Source organism: Maylandia zebra, linkage group LG5, assembly GCF_041146795.1.
Source record: "Maylandia zebra isolate NMK-2024a linkage group LG5, Mzebra_GT3a, whole genome shotgun sequence".
Classification (NCBI taxonomy): domain Eukaryota; kingdom Metazoa; phylum Chordata; class Actinopteri; order Cichliformes; family Cichlidae; genus Maylandia; species Maylandia zebra.
In genome coordinates, this window is record NC_135171.1 from 34,671,120 (window position 1) to 34,684,371 (window position 13,252).

The following is a 13,252-nucleotide window of genomic DNA, read 5'->3' on the forward strand; positions in this document are numbered from 1 at the left end:
GGTAGATCTATGTTTAAAAATAGAAAAGATATCAGGGAAAACATATGTTGCTGTAGCTCAGGAGGTAGAGCAGGTCATCTACTAATTGGAAGGTTGGTGGCATGCCAGATATCCTTGAGCAAGATCCTAATTCCAAGTTGATCTCTGATGCATCCATTGGAGTATGAATGTGTGTGAAGGTTAGAAAGAAAGCACTCAAGTAGAAAAAGCATAGGAAAAAAGTGTCTGTGTGAATGAGGCAAGTTGTATAATGCACTTTGAGTGCTCCAGCAGAGTAAAAAAGTGCTATGAAGTGAATTTAGTTCACAGAAGACACCCAACTCTGGTTAACTCCCTTTGCTGTTTCTACTGTGAAGTAAAAATCATACCGGCCGCAACAAGAAGCAGCTTCCTCCTGTTGGAGAAACTAGTGTGGTGAATGCTAGTGTTGGTCCTTTGTACCTTTACAGTCAGGCCTCTGAGAAGAGGGATGTATATGTAACATCAGCACAATCTTAAGAAACTGTCTTTACAACAGCAATACCTCCAGCAGGTGACGGAGATCACAGAAGCACAAATTACCTAACTTTATCACCTCTAATCAACCGGACTGTTAATTAATATTAAGTACTTCTATAGTTACTTATTTCATTCCTTCCTTCCTTCGGAAGTTGCATTAAAACACACACACACACACACACACACACACACACACACACACGTCATATATACATGAGTTTAAAAACAAGGCACCAAGATATAAATAAAATAATGGAAGCATTGCAGTTTCACTTCATAGATAAACGTGTAACTGTTACGGCCCTAGCAAACTTGTTATGTGTTTTAGTGTGTCCCGTTTTCCTTCTCGCCTGACTTCGGCCGCCATCCAGTTCCCCCGAGTGGCCAGTGCACAGCTGGGTTCACTCAGCAATTAGCCACCCAACAGTAAAAGTTGTTGAAGAGCTGCTCACTGAGCAGCTTCAATGCTGTGGTGTGCTTGGGCGTCTGAGTCAGAACGCCAAGCCTGTAGAGGCCTAAGCTGCAGTGTTGCCAACTCCTCAGTAAGGAAAATCGCTATTGGTTGTCCTAAAAGTCGCTAAATGACGTCATCGCCTATTTTGCATAATTGATCATGCTAATCTAATTGCACCTATGTTGTTGGAGAGAGAAATAACATCGTGGAAGAGACAAAGTGAGTAAAAAACGTCCTAAATGCATTTAGAGTTTATTTAGAACTACAAATTAAATTTATTTTAGCAATTATTGTTTTTTTTAATGTTACAATTCCAACCCTGCTCCTTTACCCGGGCTTGGACTGGCAAAAGTGACCCGAAAAAGGCACTCTGGTGGAGTTACTTTGTGTGTGTGTGTGTGTGTGTGTGTGTGTGTGTGTGTGTGTGTGTGTGTGTGTGTGTGTGTGTGTGTGTTTGTTTGTTTGTAAGTAGTTTTAAACCTTGTGATCCACAAAACAGCATAAGAGTAAAAGAAGAACTGACTGCGTTACAGCACCCGCTGCTTGTCGAGAGTAAAAGCGATGCGCGCTTTCACGTATTTTTTTAGCGACTTTCTTTAGAAAAAAAAAGTCGCTAAGGGGTCTGAAAACTCACTAAATATAGCGACAAAGTCGCTAAATTGGCAACACTGCTAAGCTGAGGTGTGTCTTGACAGTATTTGGGTCTTCAAGCTACTAGACGCTAGAGCCTGTTTACAGGAGCAGTGTTTTTCTTTGCTTTGCAGTGTCCGTTCTTTTCAGCACATTTTAGTTTGTTGATACCTAATGACGGTTTGATGAAGCCCTGTGAATGTGTCCAATCTTGATGTTTCCATGTGCTTTTTATAATGTCTTTACTTATATTACTAAATAGACTTTAGTGAACAGGATTTACAAAGGGGTTATATTTCTGCTATCCTCTTGGTCCGATTTCTCTTTAAAAAAAATAAATTTTTAATGTCAATTAGACTTTTTAACTGGATAAATAAAGGATACATAAATGTCAGGTTCCCATATTGTGGGTTCTACCTTATGACAAGAATGTCATGTTTGTGGCTCAAGATGACTTGATATCATTCGTGAGGGATGCATTTAACATATGTTTCACATATTATAGGCCAACAAGTCAGTTATAGCAATTTAAAAACGGGAAATCACTTTACACAGTTCTCTCAGTGTCAAGTTCTTTTGTGAAAGGTACTGTTTTCTGCCAGCAGGTGGTGCCTGGTTACTGCCATATGATGATGAAGCATACTGAATAAAGGGGATATGGAGAAAACAAAACCTTTGTAACTAGTGGATATGTGCCGTTAATCTTTATTTATTCTTTTATTTTTGTAGCCAATTTACAAGTTACTGTTAAATGTAACCTCAGATACCTCAGATTTCTCATGTTAAGTGGACTACTGTCATCTTTCCTTGGTCTTTGAACTGAAACTGATTAAAAGGCCACAGCAAGCCCCTTTTAAGTGAGTGACTGACTCCTACATTGTTAGGATGTTGCACTTTATGTAAACTGTACTGTCTCGCTGTTGTCCAACATGAAATAAATAGAATAATCCAGAATTCTTCTTTAGTTGCAGTTACATCATGTACGATGTGCTCCCATCAGCATTCCTGTAAAAATTTAAATTTGTAGAATTATTAGATTTTTAATGTGATTAGAGTACATGGAGATGATGTGTACACTGAGGCTGAAAAAAGAAATAAAACCAAGCCCTAGTTTGGTATGACTAAGATTCCTAAAACTTTCACCTCTCATAATGCTAAGAAATTACTCAGAATCAGATATTTTTGCTAAAAAAAAAAAGTGTGTCTTTACCACTGGCACAAATTTACAGCAGTGCATTATTTGGTAATAACTTGCAGAAAATGTACCCTTTTTAGATAAATGAATGCCAAAAAACTGCCTTTGAGCTGGTTACACTGCATTGCAACTAATGTAACCACAGACACATGCAACTTGGAGCTCGGTCAAAAGATTAACCTTTAACGACAGAATATACTGTAAGACATAGTATACACATGTCTCCATGGCCAAGCACCCTATATGTTTTTATTATTACTTTTCCTTCCTTTACTACTGTACATTCAGATGTGTCTTCCGCTAGTTATTTAAACTGGTAGGTTTTCATTTATTTATTTATTTATTTATTTTAATGTAAAAACCTTGGTTCCCTTTTGCTTAAAGGACTCTATAGTAAATCACATTTTAATTCACAAGGAAAAAAATACTTCTTTGCCTTGAAATAAGTTTACTTCCCTTTGCATTACATACAACATCACATTTACAGAATTTACATTGCATCAAAGTTACACCATAATATACAAAACAAGCTTTTCTTTAAAAAAGAGAATAATGTATATTCATTTTAAAATACTATTAATTTGACTTTTTATTGTATTTGTAATTTTTACTCTGGTTTGTTAATTCCTTTACACAATGTTGCTATAAATCCTTGTGTACACACACACACACACACACGCACACACGCATGCACACGCACACACATTGCAGCCCGCCTACTCCCCTCTCCCACCACTTCGCCCCACTATCTCACACTTGTGCAATTGTTTCACTCTCTTCTGATATGCAATGTCTCACTATCACGTGAAGAAGACGCTTGGATTGTCCTTTAACCAAAGAAAAAACAAATCTGATTTTAATCTTACTAGATAAAAAAAATACATATCTCTCTACTTCTCTTTCGTTTAAGAAGAACATTAAAAAAAAATTGGACATACTTCTGACGACAATACTGCTGCATGCAGTGGTTCCAGCTGCCCAGGAGCGATGTCATCTCTACCCTCTCACAACAAAGATCCGTCACGCATCAGAAAGCAGTTCTCTGACTCTTGTCCAGTTTCTTCTGTTGCCACTACTAAGAGCCTGCGGGTAAGGCCTGATTGTCTTTAATCTTTTAAGTGTTTGTTTAGTGGCAGGAAATGCCATAAAAGGAAAACATTAACTTTGAGGTTCGGTCATTGTCGAAGAAATGTGTTGAAAACAAGCCACAGAGGTATTTCTGAGCATTAGAACACACATAACTCATCACTGCCTTCAATCCAATTCTATTTTTTTTTTTTTTTTTGGTCTGTTTTGTTTTTTGGACATAATTGTGTGGCATTAGCTAATCATTTTGTATGATTTATGCAGTACAATTAGGAAAAATTAGGGAAGTAGAATTTCTCAAAATATGCTAGACTTCATGTGTCTTCAACTGTTTCTGCAACATGATTACAATGTTTTATTTTGGTAGTCCAGTTTGACATTCTATAACTGCAGAGGAGATTTTGTGGTAATTTAGTCCAATACAGCCCAAAGTGTTATATTTACCCAATAATGTGCTATTTTTACATTCTAAATAAATCGTGTGTTTTCCTTTAAGTTCGAATAGCTTATCTTTGGGATTACTTATTTTATTGCATTCTAGGGTCTGTGGAGTTAGATTATTAGATACTTGTAATAAACCATGTGGAGAATGTGCAGTTTTATATTGTTCATTACTGTATATGGGGATAGTTCAAATGACCATAGTAACACATAAACTGATAAATAAAGCTACACGTTGATGTTCGTGAGCAAGGGAGCAGAAAATTTGAAGGAAATGTTGTAATGAGCAGTTAGTCTTATCTGTTTATGCAAACCAAGAACCTCTTGAGAAAAATATATGGTGTGACGCAGAGAAAAGTTTGTGAGAGAAAGGGCAACAGGAAGAAAGGAGGAGGAGGAGGCAAGAGAAAAATAGAGAGAAAGAGAGACAGAGCAGGGGGGATGAAAGACAGGATGAAGAGGAACAGAAGGAAAGAGGGACAGAGTGCTTGGAGGACTGACTTGTGGGAACCCAGTATTTATGGATGTTTATCTCTCTGCTAGTCCTAAGGGAAGCTCATATTTTCCATTTGGGAATAGCTGGTCATTAGACAAAAAGTCCCTCACAGAATCTGGGAAGGCTGGAGGACAGATTTCAGATGGAGTCAGTCCTTCATGAGACAAAGACACAAACTTTTTGATCAGCATCTGTTTCTGTGCGATACTGCTTAATATAAATCCGAGCTTTTTCCAGGTCTGAATACAGTATATTGTTCATTGTCATTTACATAGCATGGCAGGGTTTGCAGACATGACTGGATGTCATCTCTTTAAAGGTCCCATAAATGTCTGAAGTGAAGCGTATCACTGTGTTTACACAATGTGCCTTCAACTTAAAACCCTGTCTCTTCTTTAGAGAATTTAGCTTACTTTATCAGTTTCACATGACATGTAGCCCTCAGGCAAAGGATACATATCTGCTTTTTGGCTGAAGTTTATACTACAGTCTCTACCAAAGGTCTCTGAAAGAATAAAGATGCAGTGTAAACTGTAACTGTGTGGACTGTCTTATATTAACAAGTCAATTCTCTGTTTGAATTTTCTAAAAGACAAAATGCAGAAGTACAGGCAAAAAGCAAGATCATTACTTTTACAAGCTTTAAACAAACGTATTGTTTGCACTAAAAGAGTTACAGTAAGAGCTTTTCTTATGATGAATAAACAGAAAGCACACTTGAGGATTAAAAGGTGGGTTTAGAAAAGAAACGTGGCGAAGCTATTTTTGTCTACTGGAGGCTGTATTTTGCTTTCTTGCCTTTTAATCTATCACACAAAAGTGGGCAGCCATGCTAGTATCTTTACAAGGCTGTATTTAGGAACAGCGGTGCTTTCAGCTAAATGCTAATGTCACCACAGGACTTGGGCATATATTTTCTTTTGCTCTCTAAGGTTAGGATGTTTGTCCCATAACGTTTGCTAATCAAATGATAAAATCTTACCAGATTATTGCAGACAAATTTTTGAAGTATAACAATAACAAGTATCCAAGAAGTCCTCCAAGCACATAATAGTGTTGCTAATTTGTTCCTACTAATTTTAATAAAGAAATTCTTTATATGGATATCCATAATCTGTAGGCAAGGGACATAATGTTTGGTAGTGACAATGTTTCTGTTTATAGGCTGCTTGTAGTCTGAGTGCTATTGACCGATGATTTAGCAGGTTTGGGTGCATGCAAGTAAGCAGTCAGCATGGAGAGCAAAAGAAACAGCATTTGCAAAAAACATCCAACTGTTGAAACGAAGACTCCAGTCTGACCTTTTTCTAAAATGACTGTTTAGTTTTGCCTTGGCTCTCTGTTTATTTTTCATTTCCTCTTGCTATTTGGTTGAATTCAGACACAGAAACTAGTTGGTTAGCATTAGATAACAAGAGCAATCTGAGTTAAAATACACAAAAAAGCAGTAAACACATGTTAAAAAACAGCTTTATTTCCTATACTGGTGCTGAGTTACACTCACAGATTGTAAATAAAGCTGGATATAGCCACTGTGACATCATCTATAACTGGTCCTGCAGTGAAACTTCTAGCTGAGCATGTTTGCCACTGCTAGCTGTTTTGAAACCAAATTTCATGAGTGACATTAAACTGAAGGCGCTTGTAGGAAATGGAAATGGAGTGGAACTCATGTGATGTTTTATAGTCTTACTGACCACTCAAAGTGCTTTGGACTACAAGGTACGAGCTTCGAGCATATATAATCTAAGTACTTTATCTACCTCATGTTTATGGCCAATTTAAAATGACCAGATAAACCACAAATACAAATCTTGAGAGAAAGCCCAAGTGTCAGTACAAAAACACATGCAGGCATGGGGAGAACATAACAACATGCTCCCCAGAGAAAGACCTACCTTATCAGACAAGATATGCCTATTCTAAACAATTCTCTATTTGAGCCTTAATTTTTGCAGTAATGGTAAACATATTTCAAGCAAGTGCTAGAGACTATTCAGGGGGCAGAAGAGTGTTTATTGAGCTCATGGATCAGAGGAGCCAGTGGATGTTTTCTATAGAGTCTGACTTCTATTTGCATCATAGGCACTGCCAGTTGCTGGCCACGGAAGAATAGAGGCTCAAGGGACTTTTACAATGGCTATAGTCTTCAGAAAAGAAAGCTAAGTCCATTGTTTAGATACAGTCTATAGTTTCACTACAGTTGAATGTGGCAGCACAAGTGTACATCTTATTGTTGCTAGTGGTCTTAACTTTAAAATTTCAAATCACAAAAGGAAACAAACTTTAAAAAAATATGCTATGGCCTTCCCAGTCACTGGATCTCAACTGTCAACTCAGCAGAACTGGTGTGGAAGACTTTGTACCATATATATAGTCCTTATATTTCATACTTTATTATATTTACTAACCTTATAAGTTGATGTACTATCCTATATTTTGTCATCTCCTGAGGAAATTATTTCCTAATTTAGAGTTAAGCAGTAGTCGGTGCAGTAGTTATTACCTTTTTTGGATGTGTTTTAGCTATCTGTGCTTGTCAGTTTATTTAAGGAATCATTTCCTCTCCCCCCTTTAACTTGGCTGAGAATTTCAGACTGCCATAAACCTTTTTTTCCCCACTAAAAGTCCATTTCAAGATAATTCTTGAACAAGTAATTTTCCAGAAACCCAGACATGCAATTGCATGAATATTGATAATATAGTCTGTATCTATTTTTGTTGACATTGTGCCTGTAATAAAACATGCTCTGAGTCCAAATTACCTTTATTTTAGTGTAACAGTCTTATGCAGAAGAAAATGTTTGTGCATTTGCTGGAAAATGGGGTTGAAATAGTTCCTTATGCAATGTAAGGGGTTAAGCACAGCTGATATCTTGGTTAAGAGAATCAGGAATGTTTATAAAAGTGATTAGTGTGGTTGTCATACTGTATTTTTTTTATTTATTTATTTTTTTTAAACTTTGGTCAGATTGCACCCCTTTCTAAAACATTTTCTTCTCATTTCAGCATGAGAGGCTCTCTAGGTAAGGTTCTTCTAATTTGATTTACACCATCAGTAAGAAAGGCATTACCACGTATTACCAGAATGACAACAAAAACAGGAATCTATCCATTACTGACAGGAGTATATCCATTCAATTGGGCAAAGAGTGTGCTAAATCTGAATTAATAGTTAATACATCTCCTGTGTCTTCAGATTGGGATCATCTGGATCATCTGATGTCTCCAATGACACATCAACAAACCATGCTGAGTCCTACTTTTTACAAAGAGAGAACAGACTATCTGCAAGGAAAAAGGCACAAGAAGAGACAGCAAATAATGATTATAAAAAGGTATGTGATACACCTTAAATACAAATATACACGACTGTAATATGTAGATTCTGAGTGCTACTTTTTGACAGTACTGTAGATGCGTATGTATTGTAATAAAAGAACAAAAATAAAAAGAGCACACAGAGATTCAGTGGGCTCAATAATTCGTAACATTTGGATTTAATGAAAATGATGAATAGAATGGGAGCTACTGCTGATAATAATCAAATCTAATTTCAAATAGAAATTAAGTATGTAAATTTAATACCACTGCACTTTTTTAATGTTGTCAGATGAGAAAAATAGTTTATTCATATGAAATTATATGAAAATGAATCAGAATCACGTATTCAGGGGGGCAGATACTACGATGCTAATGGGTTCTATGTCGCTTTATGAAAGTAATATGATCACCAAAGATAGCACAGCTTATCTTGACAAACACAAGTGCCATGAGTGATTCATCCAAAACTTGTTGAAGCATTTCCCTCACAGCCACTAATGTGAACATCATGGGAGGAAGAAAGTCTCCAAAGTCAATATGATTCATTATACATGTAACACATATACTAAACCTAATGGCAATCTAATGTCTGTCAAGATATTTTAAGGAAGAAATCTGACCCTGATGGCAATTGATGAAAACTGAAACTACCACAAAAATGTGTCCTGGTGGCAGTGTTTGGTGGTGGAAATCCTAACATGTGGGTATTTTGTAGATGTATGAAAAGGCACTGGCAACAAATCAAAGGCTCAAGTCCCGACTGGAAACAAGTAAACAGGAACTCACCATGATGCAAGACCAGCTGGAGAGAGCACAGGTACTCTAAGCAAGGCTGAAGTAATGATCCAGAAACACTACTGAGAAACAAATTAACCACTTGTTTGAAAAGGGCAACAGTCCATTTTTTTTACATAAATATGAGACATTGATAACAGAGACTCCATAATCAAGCTGTTTCCATAAATTGCAATCTTTTCTCATAGTAATCTCTCTTTGCTGCAGAAGGGGAGACAGGATGACTGTGGGGCCAATGTGCTAGAAGCAGAAAAAAAGGTATGGACTCAAGAGGAGAAGTGTTTTTTAAGCATTTTTACTCGTTTATTTTAATTACCTTTAATGATTATACTTAAAGGAAAGCTGGAGCCTTAAAAAGAGGATATCAGATATGGAAGAACAACTGAAGGTAAATGTTTTATAAATGCCTTAAAATTGAATTTGAACATTAAGTCTCTTTTGAGAATATACAGTAAGTGTTTGGTTGTAACTTGGTGCTGTGGTCTCAGCTGTTTTGTCTTCAGTGGTTTTAGCTGACATCATTTGTCACCATTATGCTCTGCTGGCTGTGCAATGTGTGAGCACTGCAGCGAGTGAGCAATCAGTATTCATGTGCAGCGTAAAGCCCACAAATGTCTGCTGTGTTCTGCACAAGTGAATGCAAACAAAAACCTCTTGTTGTCTGTGAATGAGAGACCTAAACAAAGATGCTGGTCTAAAAATATACCTTTACAACAGAGAAATTATTCAAAACTGGTCTAAAAGCATCTGTCTGTCAGTGTGTATGAACACATTGTATTTGTTTAATAAAGATCAGTCTGTCTTTTATTCTTTAGGCCAGTTTTCTTTCTGTACCAGTTACTAATAAGAGTAGAAACCAGAAACCTTCATAGAATGTAGATAAAAGATGGACATACCGTAGTCAGTATGATATCAGGTTTGGTTAGAAATAGGTTTAGAAGCCTCAGGCCATGGATCAGATTGAGAAACCAAGAAGCACTGAACACTTGTACAGTAGCAAACTATGAGTCACAAGGTAGGTCCTCTCTGCAGCATACCTGGTTTTTTCCATCCTATTTGACTTGAATGGGGTCCAGAATCTAAAAAGAGAACTTAAAAGTAGCGGCTAAGACCACAGGGGAGTGTTTACGCTGGCCATAGCTCAAAGGAGCCAAAAAACATTTTTTTTCCCATAGATTACTATACAACTGAACATGCAGGAACCATCTCATGCTGGTGATAAGACAGACTGTAGGTTTAAGGCACTTTTGCATTGCTTTCACTTTTCAGACCCTGAAGCTACGTCCATCATTTATAAACACCAGCAAACTTGTATGAGTTTCACTTTAAGCAGGACCTTGTTACTGTCCACTTTGTGAGCAAGAATTTTTTTTCTCTTAGAAGACACCGTTCTGTATCCCTGTGTTTCTCTCTCCTGTGTTATGCACAACTTTTAAAAAGTGGTCTCTGCACAGATCAAGATTCATTGTATTTATTAATATTATATGTAAATGTTATGACAGTTACGGGGTGTTGTGGTCACTGTCGATCAAATCTAGTGAAACAAATTTTGTGCTCAAAGTAAATATTGTTTATAGCAAAAAAAATGTTTACTTGTGGTTTTGCAAGAATCCAAGGTTATGCCTTTGTTTTAAGAGGTAGATTAGCATGTGTTCTGCGGGTGGTCTGTTGTACTCTGAATCTGCTACCTCCCATTTGATGTGACCAAGGCTGAAAAGATTACTGACATGACCAGAAATAAAAACCAGTCCTTGGTGTGTAGCCCATGAAGACACTACCAAAATATGAACTTACTTTTAAACTACAAATTAAGAACAAGCAAATCCTTATACTAGCCACTGTAAGCAGAAATGCTCTACCTGGGACGAATTGTAGGACTTTTTAGATACTCTGTCCACCCTTATGTTTTTATACTCTCTTTTCCCTCAGATTAAAGCAGAGCTTAAGATGGAAAACCAGAGACTAAAGGATGAGAATGGGGCTTTAATCCGTGTCATCACCAAACTCTCCAAGTGAGAAGGGAAGCAGACAGGAGGGAGGAAGAAGAAGAAAGGATTCAAGAAGTCATATTTTAATCTGTATCCTTTAAATTTCTGAAAGCATAAGTCCATCCTCTGAAAAGATATGTACATTGGTCAGCAGAATGTATTAAACTGAGCCCTTTCTACTGATTGTTTAGAAAGATGAAAGAGATGTTGATTTAATACTGATTTTCCATCCTCCTGTTCACATATAAAAAGACACATTTGTCCAACTGTAAATGCACAATGCATCAATTTAAAATTTAAAATGTAAACTCACTAAATATTTCTAAATAAAGGCAAATGCCAGTTTACGTGTTTCTTATTACTGTCTTTACGTGAGTAAATTGTCCTCAAGTAAACAGTGTGTGAAATTTTGTTACTGAGTAGACACTTTCACAAAAATGGACAAAATATTGCAGGTATTTCCAAAAAAGCATTGCCATGGAAACAGCAATATTTGGCCTATTCCATATGCAGATCATGAAAATGGGCTCTGAACTATCAGGGACAGTGGGTGATGGATGAGAAACATTTTTTAGGAACGTAGGAGTGTCATCTCTGATTTAAGAGCTTTACCTTGACTGATGATATTGCAAGTAACACGATCTCTGGCTTACAAGTTTAAATAGAAAAAATGTTTAAAAAAATTATGTATTTATATATTTTTTCCCTATAAAAGTGTCAAAACAAATTTAGCTTTCTTGTAAAATATCGCCTCAATCTCATGCACTTATTAATCTGTCATATTAGCGTCAATTAAGTAGGAGTTGTGGTGATTTTGATCAAATCACATGGACTTTATCGCTAAATGGTGAATATGATATCCTTTATTTAAAGGCATAAAACTGTGTCTTACTTTTTTTTTTTTAAAACGCTGGGCTGTCATCTATGTGTCACACTCAGCTACTAAGCTGTTTCTTGGCATTTATTTTATGCATGCAACGCCATCCGCTGACCATAAATGGAAATGCATCCTCTACATACATTTACACAACACATGGGACAAAGCTACTTAAAATGCCTTTATTTCCTATTATTACATATGAACAACACAGAGATATGCTCTGATCACATCCTCATATTTTGGTTCCCTTGAGTACTTCAGTTCTACACAGAATGATGTATGAGTACAACTTTTTTGGTCTTTTTTGTTTGCTTTTCTGCTGGAAAAACATGGATTCTGTACAGAATTAAATCATGCAGTTCACAAAAAGGCACAACTATTGACACACCTCTACAACAAGACAAAACAAGAATGACGAACGACATTCAAGCATTTCCCTTGTCTATGTTGCTGGGTAAGTGAATATACAAGCGAGCTTGACTGTCTTTGGATGTTCTGTTATATGGCTATGTTGACTTAACAGGATTATGACTGTAAAGGAACCATTACCGAAGCAGCAGGTTGGCAGTATTGCATTTCGAATGTTGAATGTTGAATCTGCACTGTTTGGGTCTGCTCTGTGCCCAAGACAGCTTGTGAGACCCAGGAAGACAGGGATTTTGTTGCCTGCATTGCAGAGAACATACCTAACATACCTTAACAGAAGACCATTTAACGAATGCCGGCTCTACACTCCTGTTGAAAATACATAAACTAGCACATGTAAAATATAAGTTCTATATCAAAGAGTAGAGGATGTGCTGACACACGGTGTACTAAAGGATGTAATGAGGTGCTTCTCCACAAAAAAGATATTGGAATTAGACATTAATCCTCTGTCTTCAGCTCATCTCCTCGAAACCAGAAACAGTCTTAATGTGAAAGAGAGTGCAGAGAGGATTAGGCGCGTTCATCTCCATGCACTCCATCTTATAAATAAGGCTTTATCTAAACGTAAATGATAATGACTCAAAAAGCAGAAAAATGAAGGCCCACATTGTAAATGATGTGGTAGACAGCGTCAGTATCTAAGAGCATGCACAAGCGACACAACACCAGCTCATCCTATTGTAATCCCTTAGTTAAAGTATATCAGTTCATACAGTGGCATTTGTAATGAAAAAAAATATTGATTGCTTGATTATTAGATGGTAGCTACTTAAAAGAACAGCATCAATAATCTGGTATGCTGTAATAATATTTAATTACTTATGAAGCAAAGAAGACACTACTGAATAATGAATTTACAACTGAATTCAGTTTAATTTATCCTACAATTTAAATAAAAGCTAATTTTCTTGAAAAGCAAGAAGATGAGGAGGTACAATTTAATGACGTGTGACGAAAAAGGGGCTACAAGTCAGTTAGCTAATGTACGGCACTGACATTTGATTAACTAAGACTTGACACCCGTCTGGCAGGAGTA

At 36.7% G+C, this 13,252-nt stretch overlaps 1 protein-coding gene across 5 annotated transcripts; it reads left to right on the plus strand.

Moving 5' to 3' along the window:
- Positions 1 to 1,112: 1,112 nt before the first annotated feature.
- Positions 1,113 to 11,265, plus strand: LOC101483167 (protein phosphatase 1 regulatory subunit 12B). Of its 5 annotated transcripts, none has more exons than XM_076884264.1 (8): positions 1,113 to 1,171; positions 3,691 to 3,866; positions 7,810 to 7,826; positions 8,000 to 8,138; positions 8,840 to 8,941; positions 9,127 to 9,177; positions 9,257 to 9,307; positions 10,849 to 11,265. In XM_076884264.1, exons 2-8 carry the CDS (start codon positions 3,765 to 3,767, stop codon positions 10,933 to 10,935), a joined length of 549 nt encoding a protein of 182 aa, XP_076740379.1. In that variant the 5' UTR covers positions 1,113 to 1,171; positions 3,691 to 3,764; the 3' UTR covers positions 10,936 to 11,265. The 5 variants fall into 5 exon arrangements, with proteins under 5 accessions (XP_076740379.1, XP_024658331.1, XP_076740381.1 ...); XM_024802563.2 differs by having other exon boundaries at positions 1,120 to 1,171; positions 3,688 to 3,866; XM_076884265.1 differs by lacking the exon at positions 1,113 to 1,171 and having other exon boundaries at positions 3,522 to 3,866; positions 9,130 to 9,177.
- Positions 11,266 to 13,252: the final 1,987 nt, after the last annotated feature.

Bases quoted from the DNA above. Each gene is read 5' to 3' on its own strand.
- LOC101483167 (XM_076884264.1), top strand. From the start codon at position 3,765: ATGTCATCTCTACCCTCTCACAACAAAGATCCGTCACGCATCAGAAAG. The intron at 8,942-9,126 runs GTACTCTAAGCA...TCTTTGCTGCAG, and splicing joins ACCAGCTGGAGAGAGCACAG to AAGGGGAGACAGGATGACTG. The intron at 9,308-10,848 runs GTAAATGTTTTA...CTTTTCCCTCAG, and splicing joins ATATGGAAGAACAACTGAAG to ATTAAAGCAGAGCTTAAGAT.